At 42.6% G+C, this 21,441-nt stretch overlaps 1 protein-coding gene across 19 annotated transcripts in view; it reads left to right on the top strand.

Annotated features, from left to right (window-relative positions):
• PHF20 (PHD finger protein 20) overlaps nt 1-21,441 on the top strand; it is a 78,400-nt gene that overhangs the window by 21,067 nt on the left and 35,892 nt on the right. For 17 of the 19 annotated variants that reach the window (XM_080354593.1, XM_080354590.1, XM_080354579.1 and 14 more), the window contains 5 exons: nt 1,569-1,956; nt 2,348-2,455; nt 3,078-3,254; nt 4,762-4,935; nt 15,263-15,541. In XM_080354593.1, coding sequence (XP_080210719.1) covers nt 1,569-1,956; nt 2,348-2,455; nt 3,078-3,254; nt 4,762-4,935; nt 15,263-15,541 — 1,126 coding nt within the window. The remainder of the gene's footprint in view (nt 1-1,568; nt 1,957-2,347; nt 2,456-3,077; nt 3,255-4,761; nt 4,936-15,262; nt 15,542-21,441) is intronic. The other 2 variants (XM_080354586.1, XM_080354587.1) reach the window with 1 other exon arrangement.

Below are 21,441 nucleotides of genomic sequence, written 5' to 3' on the forward strand. Positions count from 1 at the left end.
GCTCAGTAACATCGAGGGGAGATTGGGACATACTGTATTTATGGTTCAGTTTCTTGAGAATAAATTGATTAAGATGATTCATGTGTGTTCCAATACCACAAACTTGAATCAAATCAGATTGTTCCATGAGCAGCACAGCTGATGAGACCTAATGTTTGAGGGTTGGTTTTCAGGTTGTTTTTATGTATGTTTGGTTTTCCACTGAAACGTCTCCTATAGCTGTGGCTTTTAAGGAATTTGCAGAAGACAGATTTTTATAATGTCTGGTAAAAGTGGTGCTCAGAGACTTATGAAGGTGAAGGACTCTCTTGCTGTTTGTCTAGCTGTTTTCATGAAATATACAGCAATTCGATCTCACCTTTTAAAAAGTGATATTTTTTTAATCTGTACCAAATATGGGTGAAATAATATCATAGAGGGTGGAGCAGATTGGACATATTCACCATTTTATTGCATCAAGATTGCCATTTTCAGACTGTAGTCTGAAAACAATCTTAAAAGGTCTCAGTTCATGTAAGCCACCTATAAATAGGAAGATGAAGTGGGAAGAGGCAAGATGTACTGTGATAGATAGTAAGTCTTAAGTGTATTGTCAGAATTTTGTATAACTCAAATCAGCTGTTCCACTTTCTTTCCCCAAAGAGGTATCGTGGTATTCAGCCTTTCTCATCCTCTGATCCTTGTGCAGAGTTGCGTTGTGCTTTGCAGAACTCTTGGTGGCAAGGAGCACGGTTGCTCTTTAATGCTTCAGATTATTATGCAGCAGGAAAAGGGAATTCAGTTCAACTAAAGGTAGTGTTGACACATGAGCAAATATAAATTATTAATCCAGGTGCAGAGTTAGGAGGTTTCAGCAGAGCAGAGAGGCTCTGGGACTGCCTGTAGCAGGATCATTGGAAGGGGGAAAAGACCCAAAGTATGTTTCCTGCCCCCCCCAGGTGGTGTTAATATGAAACCTGATGACAAAACGGAAGGGACGCTGAGTAGCGGTGATCTTTGGACAGGGCTGTTTGTCCTGGTTCGGTGGTTTTTACAGAAGAACTCTGGGGAAATGAGATTACGTTTGAATATTTCTACCAGTGGCTGGTGTGCCAGGGACTGCTGAGGATTTTCATGACCTCATGGTGAACACAGATTACAGAAAGACAAAGCTTAAAGTTTTGTTTTTAAATTTAGATGTATCAGTTTTAACATGCCATGGTTCCCACTGAAGTTGGTGATTGCGGTTGATTGGCATGACTCTTTAATTAGCCCGTTTCGGTAGCGGTTTGAATGAGACAGTTTTGTGAAAGGACGATGGTTTCTGTGTGTGCATGATTGAGCTGTTTGGGAGTCAGGGGCACAGAAAAGGACAACGTTTCTTCTATGTCCCAAGCAGGCTTTGAGTAGTGCCAGCTAATATGGACCTAACATGCACGTGAGAGCCAAGAAACAGTGGGTTGCAACAGAGTAAATGCTTTTATCCTTTGAAGAATTGGACAAGAATGCAAGTTTGCTAAATACAAAGGCAGGGGAGGACTTTCAGATTGCAATAAGTTAATTTTTCTGTGTCGCTCTCTTTATTCTAGAGTATTGAGGGTAATGCTAAGCCTAAGGAAAGAGGTAATGAAATTCCGTCATCTCCTGAAAAGCAGGAGAAATTTAAAGAACAGAGGAAAGCAACAGGTAATGCAAAGAAAGACAAGGATGAAAAGACATTGAAGACTGAGAAAAGAGTTAAGCAACCTGATAAAGAAGGAAAATTGATAGTTATCTCAGAAAAAGGCAAGGTCTCGGAAAAGAATATATCTAAGAATGGAAAAGAAGATAAAGAGAATATATCAGAGAATGATATGGAATATTCAGTAGATACACAAATTGAAAAGAAGCCTGAGAATGACAATGTAAAGAGTCCACAGGAAAACGCAAAAGAAACGAAACGAAAACGTGGCAGACCGCCGATAACACCTCCAACGGGTACGTAGCCTAAACTTCCATTTTTAGGCCATATATCAGAACTCACCGAAACTTACCTAAAGGCATGGAAAGCATCTCACTCTTTCACAGCCTGAGTCTCTAGAAACTTTACATTTGAGCTCATCTTTTTCAAGGCTTGGTTCGGAGAGCTGGGAGTGGGCTTGTTAGTTGGGTTTGGAGCTTCAGTGGGGTGGTCAGAGATTAGATGTAGGCAAGTAGTTTTCAGATATTACAAAACATGTCTGCAGTGGGATTAAATGCTTATACGTAGACTTCGGAAAGCCAGTGGAAACTGTATTTAGGCATGTCTAGTATTTTAAATTGTGAGGCTTGGGAATTTGTTTTAAAGAGTTTCACAGCTTCATATCCAGTACATTTTTGTTCTATGTAGAGCCAAGTTCTCAGACGCTGCAGCCCATAACTTTGGAGTTAAGACGTCGGAAAATACCTAAAGGAGGTGAAGTTCCATCGAAGCGTCCCAGGATTGAAAAAAACTTCTGTGAGTATTGGTTTTAATTCAGTTTTCACAGTGTTTGTACATAGAACTTCTTGAATGTTAAATTAAGGAGGGGGAGAGTCTGTAGTATTAACCTGGAACTGTGATACATGAAATGGCTGAAATGCTATACCTGTTTTTCTGAAATTGGCCGTTCATGAGTAGCATCATTGTGCTGAAATTCCCTCCGAATTCCTAGAAGCTGGGTTTGGATAAAGGAGCTGCAAACCGTGAGTCTTGATGTTCACAGAGATTATATTGCTTCCCTATATGTAGAGGGTTATAAAAGCCTTTTTCTAGTTGTAGCTCTTCAATAACTAGATGCAGGATCTACCACACTGCTTAGCAAAACAAAATGAAGACCTGAAGAAGGCTGTCTGTTAATAAATGTCGAGAGACCTATAAGACAGGCTTTTGCTCTATTGTTATGCTTGTTTATAACTGTCAGTATGATTGTAGCTTCTACAGAGAGCTCTAATCACCTGGGCTGTTAAGCTTTTGCTGTTAACCTCAGTCCTTAAACACACTTTCAGACTGTCACTGGGAGGGGGGCTCTTTAAAGTTTGCTCGAGGGCTATTTAATACTCATTTAACTGCCTGGTACTGTTATATTTGTCTCTTCCAGCTCCGGAAAAGCTGAAGAACTCTTCAGATAACCCTGAAAGAGACCAGATCAGGCGACGATCTTCAAGGCTCTCATCTAGCATTGGCCATGAGATTTTAAATACAGATTGTGTCACAACTTCAACAGCAATTCAGCCTTTGAAAGATGCAGTCTCTAACCAAAAGGAATCTGAGCAGGGTAAGCAGCTCGCTGACACACTCTGCGGTTGCAGTGGCATGGCAGTCACCCAGCTGTTGCAAGCACTCTATTTTTCATTTGCGGACCCTGCAGTCTCTGTATCTGCAATTAAAACCTGATTTCATCAGCAGTGCAGGGAAAACTCAAGGAAAGTTTCTATCTCTGCTGCCCCGATTGCCTTTTGATTCCCTCTCCATCAGTAACCCGAGCGCTTCCCTTGAGTGGTGGGAGCTTTTCCAGTAGAGGGATAACTGGCCTTGCAAAAGGAGAGTGGAGAGCTCCAGAGGTTGTAAAATAACAAAAAGGAAATGGGGTGGTTTTCCTTTTTTTTTTTTTTTTTTAGGGTTGCAGGTTATGCTTGTGAAAATGAGATCGTTACAAAGTTCACAGAATCCCAGGATGTCAGGGGTTGGAAGGGACCTGGAAAGCTCATCCAGTGCAATCCCCCCATGGAGCAGGAACACCCAGATGAGGTTACACAGGAAGGTGTCCAGGCGGGTTGCAATGTCTGCACAGAAGGAGACTCCACAACCCCCCTGGGCAGCCTGGGCCAGGCTCTGACACCCTCACCAGGAACAAGTTTCTTCTCATATTTAAGTGGAACCTCCTGTGTTCCAGTTTGCACCCATTGCCCCTTGTCCTGTCACTGGTTGTCACCAGCAGAGCCTGGCTCCATCCTCCTGACACTCCCCCTTTCCATATTGATCCCCAGGAATGAGTCCCCCCTCAGTGTCCTCTTGTCCAGCTCCAGAGCCCCAGCTCCCTCAGCCTTTCCTCACACGGGAGATGCTCCACTCCCTTCAGCATCTTGGTGGCTGCGCTGGACTCTCTGCAGCAGTTCCCTGTCCTGCTGGAACTGAGGGGCCACAACTGGACACAATATTCCAGGTGTGGTCTCCCCAGGGCAGAGCAGAGAGGCAGGAGAACCTCTCTGACCTACTGACCATCCACTTCTAACCCACCCCAGGTACCATTGGCTTCCTGGCCACAAGGGCCCAGTGCTGGCTCATGGTCACCCTGCTGTCCCCAGGACCCCCAGGTCCCTTTCCCCTACACTGCTCTCTAATAGGTCATTCCCTAGCTTATATTTGAACCTGGGGTTTTAATGCTGTAGATTGAACAAGTGATCCAAATGCCAAATTTCTAGTTTAATCCTCTCATTAACCGCTAAAAACACCAAACAGGATGCTTTTATTCTGAGACTGGGTGGAGATAATGCTCCTTTTTTGTACCCTGTGCTTCACTGCCTTTCAGGGGGAGCTCTGATAATGGTTTGAGCTGACGTGTCATTTTAGGCTGTAAAGAGCAGCCTGTGTATTTCTAAGCAGCTCTAAATGTTGCTAGAAGTAGCTGTGTTGTAAAATCTTAATTTTGTGTTAATAATAGCAAAGAGTCTGACCATGGATGGTGTTTGTCTCCACGATAACGTGGTGAACGCACATATCAGTGCTTTGGAATCTACTTTGGTGTGCTTTCTACTCAATGAAAACTTTTTCCTCCATTCTAGTCCAGTTAGAAATCCCCGTTCAATCTGACCAGAGTTTCAGTGAAGAAGCGTCCCCTGCAAACACATCGCACAGCACAGCGCTCAGTGCGGATGCCAGTTTACAGGAAGGAAAAGTTGAAGACACCGAGTCCTCCTCTGCTACCGTCAGAACTCAAGAGCCTTCTGCTGCTACAGGTTCATATTTTAATTTCATATTTCATATTGATGTGTTTCTTAAGGCAGTCGATGCCAGGTGTTTCGTGCTGGTACGCGTGTCACTAACAAATATTGCGTGTTTTTGCAATATTAACCACAGGGAGAAATGTATATTTTTATTCCTTATGGACTCAATTTTGATCTTATGCTTTGGAGAATGAGAGTAATCTTCCAAAAAGCGGAAATAATAATTTTTAAATGACTGGGTGTGATATTTTTAGCGTGTGAATGGTGAAAATAACAAATGCTTGTTTTCAAGTTATAATTTCATGTTTATAATTCTGAATTAAGTTGAGCTAATACCTTAAAAGATCAGATTCTTCTGTGATTTCTGTGCTGCAGGTATGTGGTAGCATTGATGTTGGGACATCGTGATTATGCATTTCTATATCGTTACGTTTTGCCTTCTGTTATACTTAAGCCTTAGACTATTTAGAAGTTTTAGCATGTATTTATGAAATAGTTGGAACATTTCAGTGTTTGACTTAATAATGTATATATTCCATTTTGTCTTAGATAGGGAGCATACTTAAAATTTCCTATAGTAGACTATGCCAAAACATAGTGCTGTCCTGTGATTATTTCTTGTAACTTTAATACTTGGATCTACAGTTAACTGGGGAATCTTGGACTACAAATTCCCTAGTTTATGCTTCGTCAAGCTTAATTTTAAGTGGAACGGAGCTTTCAGAGGGGTTTCCAGCTGCTCAGCATTGCTACAGTAATCTGGATGTTCTCACTTTCACGCTGTTTGTTTGTTCTTCTGACTTTACCCTCCTGTTTGCACGTGTCCTCTTTCACCCACTCCCGTGTGAAGGTATCAATGAAATGTCCCCTCCCTTTGGCGCTGATGTGCACCTCCAGTGCAGGAAGGAATTTACCTGTTTTCCTTTGCTCAGGTTTGTGTAAACTGGCTTTTGCTATTTAAACATTAGCTCTTTTGATGTTGCTGTCCTTCCTAACCAGGCTGATGATAGATGTAGTTCTGTGTCCAGCTCTGGGTCCTCAGCACAGGACACACATGGACCTGCTGGAGAGGCACCAGAGGAGCCACAGGAATGATCTGAGACTGGAACAGCCCTGCTGGGAGGACAGGCTGAGAGAGCTGGGCTGTTCAGATGGAGAAGAGAAGCTCCAGGGAGACCTTATTGTGGCCTTTCAATGTTTAAAAGGGGCCAATAGGAAAGATGGGGACAGGGTTTTTAGAAGGACCTGTTGCAATAGGACAAGGGGTGATGGTTTTAAAATAGAAGAGGGGAGATTCAGGCCAGATATGAGGAAGAAATTGTTGCTCCTGAGGATGGTGAGAGCCTGGACCAGGTACTCAGAGAAGTGGTGGATGAACCATCCCTGGAGACATCCCAGGCCAGGCTGGACGGGGCTCTGAGCAACCTGAGCTGGTGAAGATGTCCCTGCTCGTTGCAGGGGTGGTACTGGGAAGCTGGGAAAGGTCCTTCAACACAAACTGTTCTGTGATTCTATGATATATCCACCTGTATTCTGACTACAGTCTATCCAGAGTCTTCTCGGTGTGTGTTGGGGCTGTGCCTTTCCTTCCCTGCATCCTGGCAGTGAGTTCGGAGGATACATTGTGGCTGCAGATTCTTTTTGCTGGTCCGGCTGCCGTGTTTTTTTCAGTCTGTAAGATACTTTTGGGTTGAACTGTTTTTTAAATAATGGTTTGTAGCTTGTTTTGGTTCATGAAGGGAAAACCACTGGTTGTTATACCTGAACAGAACATAAATCTCTCTGATACCAAGGAAATGCCATTATTCTCTTTATTAGCTCTGAGTACACGAGCTGTTAACAGCTTGCCTGCAAATATCTGAAGCAAAGGAAGGATGTGAAAAGTGTCGCTCCATCTGGTGGCTACAGATTTGTTCTTCCCCTTCTTGTAGCCAGGTAGAACCAGTTTAATGTACACTTTAAAGCTTGAGTTGAATACTTCCTCTGAGTAATTGCAGTGTAACATCACTAATTGCCTTGAGTTCATGTGCTAACAACTGGTGGAGCTCCTCACAAGCACTTGTCTCGTACCACTGTAATAATTCGTCTGGGTTAGCTGAGGCGTCTGAGAAGTTTGCAGCAGCAGCAGTGCTGGCAGCTGGCGCTGTGCTCTGTGCCTCTTGCCTTTGGAACTGGAAGTGCCTCTTATCCAGGGTGCCCCTGAGACTGAATGGGCATCATTGAATGTAATTTTGTTAAGATTAACAGCTGTGTCCTGTTTGCAAATTTTCACCCTGGAGTAGCTTTTGGGGCTGGCAGGAGAGGCTGTCTGCTATCGCAGCGAATGAGCATTAATAATAATAATATGTCCCTGGAGTTCTTAACAGGCTGCAGACACTTGTGTCACTGAAGTGCACAGCGATGCTAAAAAGCAGCAGTGCCTCTTGATCCTGTTGGACCCTTGTGCTCCGGGCCGGCAGGACGAGCGGTGGCCGTTGTGACTCCAGTGGGCTGGGCTGTGGCGATGGTCACAGCTCCCAACACCGTGGGCAGCCGAACCGCTCTGAGGTGCCCTGTGCAGGACGTGCTCCTAGACGCTGCTACACAGAGATACAGCAGGTCGTAGCAGTGCTGAAAATGGAAAGAATTTTTGCTACATCTCAGGCTATTTAATAGAAGAGCAGGTATGGCAACGCTTCCCGCTGCAGCGGATACAGTCACCTTTTGGACATATTTTATGTAGGCAAACAGTATGATCAAATGCTTTTTAACTTCAGTAATCTTGCATTTCTTAAAGTGTGCTTTTTGGTCTTTTATTTTGTGAATCCCTGCAAATCTTCAGTTTGTAACGTTTTTAAGATGGCGCTTGTATTATCTTTTGGGGGTACGCACTGAACTACAGATTTGACAAACCACAACTTTGGCAAGGCCTGAGAATTTGGAGAATGGTAGATCTTGGCTTTTGGAAAGAACACACTGTATTAACAGTATGGAAAACTGCTCTTCCAAACAGTTAATGCAGTATTGAGAAGACATCTGCCATTGCCTTTGTAAATATAATCCAAAGGCAGTCACAGGATATTATCAAAAATAGAGATGATTTAACTTGACATCATAACGTGTAATCACAAAGCTTTGGGGTTAGTGGTCAAATACTATTAAAAAATGCCTCCTGTAAGGGCATCTATTGTTTAACTGAAGTCCTCATCTAGGATGCAAAGCTTTTCAGGGTGTTCCACTGTGTCTTAGTTTCAAGTAACTAAGAATTCAGAGGTGTGTTAAAATGTTTTACTGGTGTGTGTGGACTGGGATGTTGTTGTAGCTGTATGGTCACATTCAGAGGCTTCTTTCTTTTAAAAGTTTGGAGGTCCGAGTTCAGGGCTGTAATGTGGCGAGAGCTGGTACGTACTCAGCAGTACAGCAAACGACTTGCAGTGACTGTGGAAGAACAAATAGACCTGGTTGTGTAAAAATGTTGCTTCCCTGGGTATTTGCTGATGGGGAAATCTCTTCTCCTTCCCTGAAAACTTTAGGAAAACAATCGACAGATTTAAGTAAAGCTGAAATACCAGCAGATTTTTTATCTGCTTGCGTATTTACATCCTGCTGGAAACTACCGATGCCATTTACAATTGCCTTGTTTGATACACTTGAACTGGAAAAATACGTGTTGGACTGAGATGCTGTGTTTATAAGGGAGGAATTCACTTGCATGTTTGAAATTGATCAGGTAGTGTTTCTCAATTCTGCCTTTTCAGCAGTTGAGGAGCATAATTTTGGTGACTGGTTGATGGGGCAGGATAGCGGCTGTGATCCGTTTGGGTCCGTGGGGCAGGATAGCGGCTGTGATCTGTTTGGGTGTCTTTTGCCATTATTACCACTTCCCTCTGACTCCCTCATGTATGTATTGCTGAATATTTGTTAATTTGGGAATATGTGCTCATATGGAATCCTGACCTGAAGTTCAGCACCGTGGTGGTGTCTGAAAAGCCACATTTCTGAGCATGGGGTTTGTTTCATTTAATTAAAACGATCTCATTTGGACATCCAGATGTGGCAAGCAGATGGTTTTATTGGAGCAAACTCTTCATATGGGGAATAAGAACTGCACAGGGTCTTTTTGAACAGATACTGTCACCTGAAATCCAAGTACAAAAACTTACGTTTCCATGCTTAACCAACATTAAAAAAATGTTGGTTTGATACAAGAATTTTAAATCCATAGATCCCATAATGGATAAATCTCCTGTAGTTTCTGGTGGATTGATGTTTTCCTGCACGTGCTTCTGTCCCCCGTGGGCTTGTGTCTGTGCTGGGGTGCGGGTGAGCGGCCAGGGGGATGTGTCCTAGAAACAACTGAACTTATTTTGTGGGTAATTATCAGAGGGACAGACGGACACCTCTCCAAATACTAACTGTATGTCAAGCAGTGATGTTCTCAGGCTGCCATGTGTGTTGAAGAGGTTGGGGGTTTGGAACAGGCAGCGGTAGCTGGTACAGCTGGAAAAACAGGTCGTTCTTGCATACGAGATTCCCACCGAATAAAGTGTTCTCAGACTTGGACTAGGTATTGGAATGCAGTGTTAACTTTGTAGCCTTTAATTCTAGTCACTGGGTGGGAATTCATTATCTTTCTGTAGGAAAATATTATAAAACATAAAATTAATAACCTTAATTTTCTTCAGTGTGTTGTGTTAGTGTTGTTGTACATGGGTGAGTGATGCACCCTGACATTACTAGTTTCAACTTGCGCAATGTACAGGAAGAATTTATTTTTCTTCTTTAAGGTTTTTTTTTTAAAAAAATTTTATTTTTATTTGAATTTTTAAGGACAGAAGCTGCTTTTAAAGTGTTTCCCCAGTCACTGGTTTTGGTAGATTATTCAGATTTATAGTAGTTACAGAGATTTGTAACAGCACATACAATTTGGAGTGTGTATATGCCTATTATGTTTTAAACGTTTATGTCTGTAATGTGTTCCGAAGGAACAATATGGCATTGCTTGCCAAAACTTAAGTCCCTCTTTTAAAATTTTCAGCAAAGTTCTGGTGAATTACATGTGCTAGAGGATAAAAATCATAGTCTGCTGCTTTTTTGCTCCTCTGATGTTTAGGGACCAGAATTGGTGACTAGGATTTAGCTAAATCAAGTTGTCTTCTAAAAAACTGGGTCACAGTCTGTTGGCAAGTATTTGCAACTAGCTAAAGCTCTGTTTGATATATGTGAAAACAGGCTTAAAAGCTGTTTGTGTGGCCTTACTCTTAGTGATTTGACTGTAATGGTGAGCTGCCCTTGCTTTGCACAGATCTACTATGCAGATAATCTTAAGATTACTTTTTTACTTGCATAGATGTGCATCAGGAGTTCCATTTGCCTTATAATCACCATGTGGCTTTTTCTAATTTTGTCGCTTTTAACTTTTGAGTTTCAGCGAAGGAGAAGCATAATATCTCTGCATCCAGTTTGAGAGCGCACCTGTGTATCCTGCAGCCTCCCTAGGCAGGCTTTGATTCCTTCAAGGTAGCGTAAAAGTTGTCATTTTAAGCCTAACAATACTGTAAATGAAGAAGCACATCCTGCCACGCTCACTTTAAGTGTCTTGCAGCTGGACACCAGGCTCTGGACAGAGCGTTTATTACCCCTCTAAGGTGGTAAAGCCCTTGATGCAGCCGGCGTCCAGCCCCGGGAGGGTCGGTGAGGTTTGCACAGTGCTGCCCTGCACACTCACCAGCTTTTCCTCACCTACAGACCTCCCTGTTTGCTTTGTTACAAATTTAATGCCAGCACAGGGAGAAACTGGTGAGTGCGGGATCAAAGACACTCTTGAGTAGGACTTGCAAAGTCAAGTAGTGTTTCAGGCTCGAAAATCACAACTTTATGAACGTGTAGTTATCTGTGATTTTGATGCTATATCTATTTGCCACACGGAGTATCTGCTTCATGTAGCTGAGTGGATTCTGGACACACTGGAAATGCTTGGATGCTGTCCTTATCTAAAGGAGTCTGAAAACTAGGCAAGGTGTTCTTTGTTTCACAACTGAGATCCTGAAACACAAAGGTTTTTGAAAATAAAGGAAGAAACGTAGTTTGGGTGCTCAGGTGGTGATCAGGAACACCTTTGAGCTCAAGAAAATCACCGCAAGATTTCGGAAGAAATAAGACCAAAGAAGCAGGTAATTGATGAGGAAGCTAGCGCAGCGGTGTGAGGTGAGCCAGAGCACTGTGTAAGATGGGTCAGCCGGCCTGAGCAGGAGGCTGTGTTTAAAACGTGGACTAGTGCAAGGACAGAATATTCCCAAGCAGACACTCGCTCTAATTTTAATTTTGAGACTGACTGTGCTGAACTGGCAATGTTCGACCCCACAGGTCAACTTCACATTTGTGTGAATAGGTGGAAATATGTGAGATGAAGTTCTGTCATCACTATCCAGAATCACCTATGCAGTTACCCCAGGATACATAGAATTGAGGTCTGCAGTTCAAGAAAGGTAATTTTAACAAAATAACCTTGAAAATAATACGATTGGAAGCACCAGAGAACATACGTTCTGAACAGATGTGTTTAGTTTAGTTTAGCAAGAGGTGAGGGAATAATTTAATCTCTGCTTAATATTTCTGTGGAGACCAGGAAACGGAGATGAGAGGTCTCATTGGTTTAACGGACAGTTGTGTGTGAAGGTCCAATGGCTGCGAACTGCAGCAGGGCCAGCTGGATCTGGGAAAAATGTGGAGTGTTCTGTGCACTGTTGGTTTCTGGGACAGGTTATTGTCCTGGATTTGTTAAAAACCAAGTTTCTCTTTTAATGAATTTGCCTGTCAGCTGAAGCTTCATATCAGCTGCATTTTCCTGGAGAACCAGATACATGTCTTGGTAAACACAGCAATGGAATGTGAAGTTATTGATAAGCATGGATGGACATCTCGCGAGAGGGGCAACGAGAAACAGGTGACCAAGAAACTGACCAACTGTGTGTAACATTCCATTCACGTGAATACTTCATATAGAAGTGGGAGATCATGAGGATCTCGTCCCTTTTTCCTTATGGCGACATTAGGAGAGGACCTTGCGAGTCGTCCCTGCGAACTGAGGCCAGTGACAGACTGAATCCAGCTCCGGTTGGCTGCAGAGTCCAGTCCAGGACTTTGGGTGCCGGCTCTGCAGTTGCTGGGACTTTCAAGATTGGTTTTGTATATTTTGTATTATTTTCTCTATTTTATCAGTAGCATTAGTAAAACATCTTTAATTTTTTCCAACTCTCTTCTCTCTGTCCTTCTTTCCCTCTCGATCGCCTGTGCTGAGTGGGAAGGGGGAGAGGGAGGGGCTGAAGGGGGAAGCAGGGGAGAGGAGGTTAACAATACATCTGCCAGGGTTTATTGTCACCCCGCAATCAAACCCTCGACAGTTATCAGTGTGTCACAGGTGCCTCAGGGGATGCCTTCAGTCTGAGTATGGTGCTGTGCCAAGAATTCCTGTCCCAGGAGGAGTCAGTTCACACAGTTGTTTTGGGGGGGGGTGTCTCTTGTGGACTCTGAAGCTGCACATGGTGACATTTTACCGTGAACTTACTGCTAAATGTGTCTTAACTTCAACATCAGATGATGGAGCACGGTGAGATTGCTGACTTAAAGGCTGAAGGGATGTTGTTTTCTCTGTAGTGAAAGTTAAAGGAGATGCTGTTGTTTGACCTGGAGTCTCTGTGCTTAATATTGTAATGGCTAATTGAATGCCAGGTGAGGAGTTTTAGTTTTGGTCATAAATATGGAAGAAGTGGAGGGAGTAGGTCTGTCAACTGTACTCAGAGAAAACTCCCACAAAGTGCCTGAAAATCTGAAGCAAATATGGCAAACCTTTCTATCCGTGGAAACTAGTTGTGGTATGGTGTGTTGTGAGCAAAACTTGCACCGATGTGCAAGGATGGGAATTCCCGTTGCGCCGTGGGGCGGTGGGCCCAGCGCGGCGCTGCCGGCACCTCCGGCTGTGGCACTGGTGAGGAAGGAAAGTGCCCCCAGATGTGGCGGTGATGGTAACAACAGAAGCTTTGTTTCTAACTGTCTGGGGTTGTCTGTGTTTTTGTTATTCCAGACAGGGTCCTTTTGTGAGTTGCACACATTTTTTGTTGTCTTTGCTTCCCCTCACCCAGTGTCTTGTTGCCTTTGTTTCTGCACTTCAGCTGACGTGATCCTGTGCTCCTCTTATCCTGTAGCTGAGCAGTTAGAAGCTGTTCCCCGTGTCTTCTCCAGAATTTGTCCACTCAGTGGAGGGAAAGTGCTCTGAGCTGGATACAGGGGCTCAATGTGGTAGTTGTGTGATGGTACATTGGTTTCTTTTGTCATAATTTTTGGCTAAATCTTTATGCTGTTACCTCATTCTGCTGCAGTTAAGTTTTCCCTTCATCCTAGTTATTAAATAAAAAGTTCTCTTTTCATTGTCCTGAATGCTGGTTTTTAGCTTTATAATCAAGAGAACCTTTCTGCACTTGCTTTCACTAAACCCACCAGCCATTTCACTGACTGCTCCTGGAATGAGTTTTGTTCTTTATGAATCCAGCTTTTAATGGTGTGCAGCACATTTCAATTTTGGTATTGACACACCTTGTCATTCTACCAGTGTCATCAGTTGTCTGGCTTTGTCACAATTTTATTTCAATAATGGCTTGAAGCAGCATCGCTGTCAGGTTGTTCTCAATACAGCTACAGCAAAATGTCTTTCTCATTACCTTTGTGAAAACATCCAAAAGCAATGTCTTCAATCTTAACTATTTTCTTCTGAAAATCAACTGAATATTGTGTCTTTTAACCAGTCTGGGCAGATGACTTCTTAATCCCTCCCTGCACATCAGCCTCCATAGTACCATTACTTCAAGTTTTGTTTCTTTGTCATAACACAGTACTTAAAAACTGAGTATACTGCAGATACAGCTATCTAGGCTGCTTTTCTTCACTGTGTATGCAGCTTGGTAACACCATTTTTGTTGCTACCTGCTAAAAAGTCTGAACAAGCTGTCCCATGTTCTCACCGCCAGGTCGCGTTGACGCTGCCTTTAACACTCCCGTTCTGTGCCTTCCTGCGGATGTGCAGTTCTGGGAAGTCTTGTTCTTTCTGCACTGATGCTTATTTGTAATGTTTCTGTGTCTTGTGGTTCTTGTTTTCAGCTACTTCTAAATTAATATCTTAATTTTCATTTGCGTGCTGGGTACCTTCAGTTTGGCATCGCTGTTGCTAGACCTGGGTCTTTGCTTTAAACACTTCTTTCTTAATCTGCCGACTTTGAAAGTATGGAACTTATATTTTAGGATTGGCAGAACAAATGCAGGAATTGCATTTGGAAGCTGTATGGTAAAGATGGCACCTCCTTTCCATTGTCGTCTTTTTTGTGAGGGATCTTTTTGATGCTCTGTGTGTGTTAGTGATGGAGAATTGCCTGGATCCTTTTCTATCTGTGTGTTGCCAAGTTTTTACCTTTCCGCTGTTGTGTTTGGTCGCAGAATTACTTGTGGTTCGAAATGTTTCCTTTGTGTATTTCTTAGCAAAACCAGGAATTAAGTTTCTGCAATGCTGGAAGAGGAAATAGGAGTTTAGCAGGTCGAGTTTAGGTACAGGCCTGGGTTGCACAGCAGCGCTCTGTAAAACAGCTGCCTTCAAACCTCCTTCCATTTGAGTCTGAAGACATCTCCTGCTTTGCCTTTTTGAGAAAGTAATTAACTGTAGCTCATAGGGGATGTTTTTTAATAGATACAAGGAATCTCCTTTTGCCTGGTTTCATCCTTTCATTGCTGTTTGAAAATGGAAAGAAATGTCCATTTTACTTGTCCAATGTAGTAGTGACGTGCTGCTTCCCTCGCACGTGGAAATGACCAGGCTTTGGTGGTGGGATGAGGCATCCAGAAAGCAAAACAGTTATACGTAAAGAAATGCAACTGTTTTCCTTGGAAAGCACTTTCACCAAAGATGAGAATAATTAGAAACAGTTAAATAAATACTTGATAGAACTTAATCTTCAGTTTTCTGACTAAAATACATGATTTCTGTGTAATTCAGTCTCTCATCTATTGTAGCACGTATGCAGTGGCATTAGTTGTTGAGGAAGGAACTCGTGGAAGCAAAATGTCATTTTCTGACAGTAACTCATGCATAAAAACACCCACATCATGATGACCAGTTTTTAAGTAGCGAGGAGTTTTCCCTTAATCTTCCCTTCCCTTGATCTTGACGGCATTAACATTTTATTTTTAGCATTTCATAACATAACACGTTTGACTGCATGCCCATTCCTTAACTTTTTTGGTTGTTTTAAGTTTAGGAAACTATTTGATAAATATAGCAAATGCATGGGGGAATTTATCTGTTTTGTTCTTACAGTAACAAAACCTTGTAGGAGAACAGATTTTCTTGCATCAAAAAAAGCTGCAACTGCTGATCAAGATCACAAGTTTAGATGCAAGTTCTTGGACTGTTTAAAATCCTTCCGCAAAGCCAAGTTATTGCATTATCACATGAAATACTTTCATGGAGTGGAGAACGCTGCAGGATCACAGCAGAACCCTGTCAAAAGAAATATTCAAACCAGAGCTTCTTTGGCTTCTGAGAAAGGTCATCAAGAAAGGTCAAAAAGAGGACGGACCACAGCTGGGTCACTGTGTAAGTATGTTGCTGTTCTCTTCCTTTATTTCAAACGGCAGCAAGCAGGACAAGCAGGAAAGAGCTGAAGGAGCCTCTTTAGGGCTCCATCTTAGCATTTTTCTTTGTGGAGAAGCAGCATAGTGTGTCCAAACGGTGTTTTAAAGAAGATAAAACTAAAGAAGTTCCTTCATCTAGAACTATAGATCATGTTCTGTAATGAACCAACCACACAGCTTCTATTATTCCCTTGCAATAACTCAAGTATTAAAACTCTCTTCTTTTTTCAAAACTACAATTCCCTGAGTTTCTGTTCCCCCCATCCCACAGCTTGACAAATATCTGAATAGTATTGTTTAAAGACTTCTGTCTTTGTGTGTGAAGGTAATGATCTGCAAAACCCCAGTTTTCTCCTGTTTCTTACTTAGTCTTCACATTTCATGGTCTGACTTACTAGTCCCTGTGGATGCAGTATTTACAGTTCTCATTGCTGGATGGGTTGTACAAAGGTCCTAGTGTTTAACAAATGCAATTGCTACAGATGTACATGAAAAAGATCCTCACACGACTGATGGATAGTGGAAAGGGATACAAAATTCATAGTTAGGAAAATGTTCTGAAGTGATAACTGCCTTGCAGTCTTCAGAATTGCGTTAACTTCTGCTTCACCGTCTCACTCCCCGAAGCGCTTGCTTTCTTCCTAGTGTCTCACGTAGCATTAGAGCAGCAATCTGGGTGCAGCTGCGAACTGCAGTGGTGGTTTGATAACTTACCCCAATTTTGTTCTTGTGGACTGACTTCTCTTTGTACTGCAGGTCCGTAAAAGTTGCCATCTCTTGTCTTGTGTTTTCTGAAGCCAAGCTTTCTCTTTGCTGAATTCCCTGGTGGTTTTTTTGTCTTTGTGTTTGATCTTTCATTGATATTCTCTTTAGTTAAGGATTTCAGTCTTGCAAGTTGTTCACTCACTACAGCAGAATACATCCAACCTTATTTTGCTTCATGTCTGCTTTTCTTAATGTGTCCAGCAAACACCTTTTCATTTGAGCTGCGACTGCCTTTCCCTAACGAGATCAGTGTAACAACGCGCTGCTGCCGCATGTGGGCTGCTATACCCCACATACTGTTGTAACTTCAATGCAAAGGTGTGAGTGGTGGTTAAGTAAGATTTTTCTTTAAGTGCCTAGGGATGTGCCAACTTGCGTGCATTATGCTTCTCATGCAGCTTAAACAAGGCTGCAATACTGCCTGGAGGAACAGAACTGGGACGAGTGCTTTCTGAAGAGCAGCCACTGCCAACTGCACAGCGTCAGCACAGGCTGCTCGTGTGGCACCTGCTTTTCCATAAACACACTTCTGTTCTGCTTTTTGTAACTGCATAGTTATCTTGCTTTGAGAAATTGTTTTCCTGTGATTGTCTTGAACTAACTGAGTAGTGACTCAAGGTCTTGACCCTTTCATTTCTCCCTTCCCCTGAGTGCACACTGTTGGTTTGATGTCACCATCTTGGCTGCACTGGCAGGTGATTCTTTATGGTGTTGAGTTGTAACCGTATTTGCGTATTTTAAGCTCCCATCCCTTTCATTCCCCATTTGTGGATGGATACTTTTAACCTGGATTATTTCCATGATGTGCTTCATAGCTTATCCCTGCAAATAGCCCCTGGATGTGCTGACCGCTGTTGAACGGTGCAGTGAGGTGGAAGGTGGACTGTGAAGTTTTCAAGTCACCTTCACTGTCGAAGGCTGATGTTGCGGAGCTACAGGACAGTTTTTCTCAATGAAGAAAAGTATTGTCATCGGACATATGCTAGAGCTGATATATATTAAATGCCACTTGATTCTTAACTCAATGTGTTCTAAATTCTTCTGATTTTGTTGTAGAGGTAATGCACATTCTAAAGTAGAGCTAATGTGGTTTCTGAGCATTTTGTTGCATTTTGTGGTCTGTTCTTTTTGGAAGCATCTCTTCTGTTCTTAATGGCATGGATAGGAAGACAGCCTGCCAAGCAAGACCTTCTCCATGTCTACCGAACACTTCAATGTCATATTTTTGAAAGGCTTTTCCGGATGTACTGCTTAGTGACAGTGAAGGCTTTTGAATACATAATTATGGCACATGGCGGGTTTACTTTTCATCTTTGTAGTCCTTTTGTGAGAAATAGTTTTTCTGTTCCAAGTGAAGATAAGTGAAATAATTTTACCTTTTGGTACAGATGTCCTTTTCTTACACTTTGCTATATTTGCTACGTTTTAGTGCTTAAGAAAAGGTGGGAGTTTCTGTCAGATAAGACTTCAGAAATCATGAGTCTTGTTATGCCATAAGCTTGGAGATACTCTTGCTTTAGAAGTTCTGGGTCTCCTTATGGTTTCTGCTACATGTTAAATTATAAATAAATAACTAAATGGTGGTGTGGACTGTTGCCTAGATCTAAAGTGAAAATACTTATTGTTCCTATAGTTCTAGGGAATTATGCACTATTCAGAACAGCAGGAAAACCTTTTCCTTGTAGCCCTTAAAGTTTAGAATTCTGATACAGAAGAGAAGGTGGATGTAAATGATCTTCAATTACTATGTTGTGGGATGCAGGAAGGAACAATTTAAGTATAAATACTTCACACTGGAGACTCTGAAATGTAAATTGTGCCACTTGGCATTGGTATCGAAATGTGAGTGAACTGTAAAGGCTGATGTGGAACTGATCTGTCCTGTCTCTTTTTTCTCTAAGAAGGATCTTGCCTTTGCAGTGGCAAATTTGACAGAGAGATCTCTAAATTCTGTAGTGGTTCTTCATTGAACAGCAGGGAAGGAAGCACCATTGTCTATCTTTTATTTTAGATATGTCTTACTGCTCTGAATAGAATGACCCAGACTTAAATGGCTGCTGAGTGAATTCAGGCAATACCTCTTCTCTTTAATTTATCAGGAAGTATTAGAAGATGATTATGATGAAACAATTCTTCCCCCTGCCCCATCTTATAACACCTCCATGAGTATTGCTCCTATTTGGATTGTTATGAAAGAACTGTTATTATGGAGAATAAGGCAGTTGATTTTGTGTCTCTGTGGAATACAGGAGATGTTCCTGCCTGCAGCTCTGGGTTGTGTTGCACCTCAGCAGTTGTTCTGTTCAAGAGAATTGAGACCTGCACAAATGTGTGTGGATGCATAAGGTTAAAACAAGCTTTTTGAGCACAGGGTACAGATGGCTCCTCAAAGTCTGTCTTGCAGGAAAGAGTTGCTTAAGTTTTTGACACTTGAAATTGAGATGTTCTATCAAATTTATCATTTGCAAATTGAGTGTGGTGTGGTGGTGTAGAGTGTTAAAATTTTTGGCAGCTAGTTACTTGTTGATCGCTGTGGTAAGTAGAACCACATTCCATGTTCATATGCATTTACTGTAAACAGGCTTTTTCTTTGTGGTCTCTCTTTCTCTGCATAATCACTTAGTTTGCTGTTGAATTATTGTCGTGGTTCAACCTCACTTGGCAACTAAGACCACAAACAGCCACTCGCTCACCCTCCCCAACCCCCTGAGTGGGATGGGGAGAGAGTCAGAAGGAACGAGAGAACCTCATGAGTTGAGATAAGAAACAGTTTAATAAGATAACAACAACAAAATTTATACACACACACATATATATATATATATATATATAGACTTAATGCAATTGCTCTCACCAACCGGTGACTGTTACCAAGTGCGTCTTGTGCTGAAGAGCCAGTCCCAGTGCAGAGAGCGTTCTCATCCCAAACGGGTCATCCCAGCAGGAGGGCGAAAAGGCAAAGAAGGCCAAAGATTAACTGCAAAACTGCAAAAAGCTGAGCTAACAAGCTGGAAAAGCCAATCGGAACTTCCAGTGGAACTAATGAGGTGGGAAAGATGGCTCCAGCTATATGGGGAGCATGACACTAGTGGTAGGGAATATCTCATTGACCAGCCTGGATGTCAGTGTGAATGCTGTCCCATTATTCTCCCTCCTAGCTGCTTTTTGTGTCTGCAAGGTGGACAGCTGAAAAAGTCCTTGATCTCCGTGGCAACAGCCAAAACTTCAGTGAGTTGTGATATTCTTTTAGTACCAACTTGAAAACATAGCCTAGCTGTTCAGTGTGTTCTCACATTATTCTCATAGCAAATCCAGTACAGAGTACGGTGGTAGCTACGAGAAAAACGTTTCCAACTGCATGAAGAAAATTAACTCTATTTCAGTTAAACGAGCACTAATACATTATCCCACACTGTGACTTGTGCCCTACAAGCAATTTACTCTGGACTTGCCAGTTTCCTCTTTACATATATGTTTGTCCATGTTCTTTAATACGAAGTGCCTGCGAAAGGCTATTTTTAATAGTTTGGTTTCCCGATCTAGAGCACTCCAAGGGCATGAGGTATGGGATAGCTTGGTTTCATTCTTTGTACCTGCAGCTCATAATTTGAAGGTCTCAAGTAAGTCTTTCTGAACTAGTGGCTTTCATTTTTTAGTAAAATATTTTCATCCTGGAGGTTTAACAATATTTATTTCATGCCCTTGTGTTGAACGGTTTTTCTGAAATCTGAAAGTGAACTTGTGCCAGACTTCAGTGCCTGCACAGCTGACGCTCCCCCTCAGACCTTGGAGGGGTCTGCACTTGGTAGGAGATTCTGACCCCATTAGGTACGAACAAGTAGAGGAGTTGATACCTGTGTGCAAGAAAACGCCATCAAAATGTTCATTAAGGTGGCTCTTAATAACCATGTGGTGCTGACAGATTTGTGTGGCTCTCAGCACACCTGTTGTACTGGCAGGGACGGCATCAGTCGATACCCCTGTGCTCCCAGGATGTAGTTCAGCTCCCCTGAGGAGTCTCGCTCTAATGGAGTTAAACCTGGTTGTGAGACTTTAAACACACTGTGCAGCGTTAGGCCGCGGTTTCGGTACGTGGGCGTATAACGGCAGCTGAGTCTGGCAGGTTGCTGCCAGTCTTGGCTCTGCTGTGCTAGCCATGGGGAAGAAAAGAAAGCAACGGGCCTGTCATTTGTAGTTCAGAGACTATAGAAGAAAATCTGTCCCTTCTGAGGAGTCCATAAATGGAACTTCAATAAAAAACACGCATTTTATCAAGTAGGTGTGAATTTTTGTATGTGACCTCATTGTTGGAGAATTCTGCCTACTCAGAGTTAGTTATGGTATGTCTTGTTAATGCACAAGTCTCTTAATGACATGAATACATGTAAAGAAAAAGGGGTCTCGTCTTTACTTGTGTTATCGGTGAGATTCTAACTGCATGCGTAGGGAGCGGGTTGGTGAACTTGCTTTGGCAGCTTGAACACATACAGCATCCGCTTGTCAGCCGATAGCTGCTCACACGTGAACGTGTGGCTGGGCAGTTTGCAAGGTGATCCTTCGGGGGTTCCTGCTTCCTCTGGCCCTTGGCTGGTGGATGGCTCTGCTAGGCTATGGGTGACCTGCAAACACAGGCTCGCTCGTTGGAGCAGGTCAAGATCTACATCAACACCCTCTGTGTTCTGCAGAATTGCCAATCGGCTTCGTGGCTCATCTCGAGATACTGAGTTTAGTTTGAGAAGGAAGGCTGTGTGAAATATTTCAGCTGTAAGCCAAGGTGTTACGTGGTCTTTTGGTTCTTGAAAATATCAGTGGATATTCTCAGCAAGTGATCTCAAAGCTGTGGATGGTGAATACTGTCTAATTCCTAACACTTAGGAGCTGAGCCTCTTTGCTGTCTTTGAAGGCTGAAGCTGGCTCTTAGCTGAGCTCTGACGACTTTTGCGTTTCTTTGGACAGAAGAAGGTGTCACAGAGTCTTGACATGTTCAGTTCTTTTAAGTTTCTGTCCTTGTGGTTTCTGCATGGTTGAGGTGGTTTTGTATTTCAATTTGTTTCTAAGATTTCTGGCTCAGCTCTTGATGTGGAAGGGGATAGTTCC

The sequence above is a fragment of the Nesoenas mayeri genome (genome assembly GCF_963082525.1).
Source record: "Nesoenas mayeri genome assembly, chromosome: 16".
Taxonomy (NCBI): Eukaryota; Metazoa; Chordata; class Aves; order Columbiformes; family Columbidae; genus Nesoenas; species Nesoenas mayeri.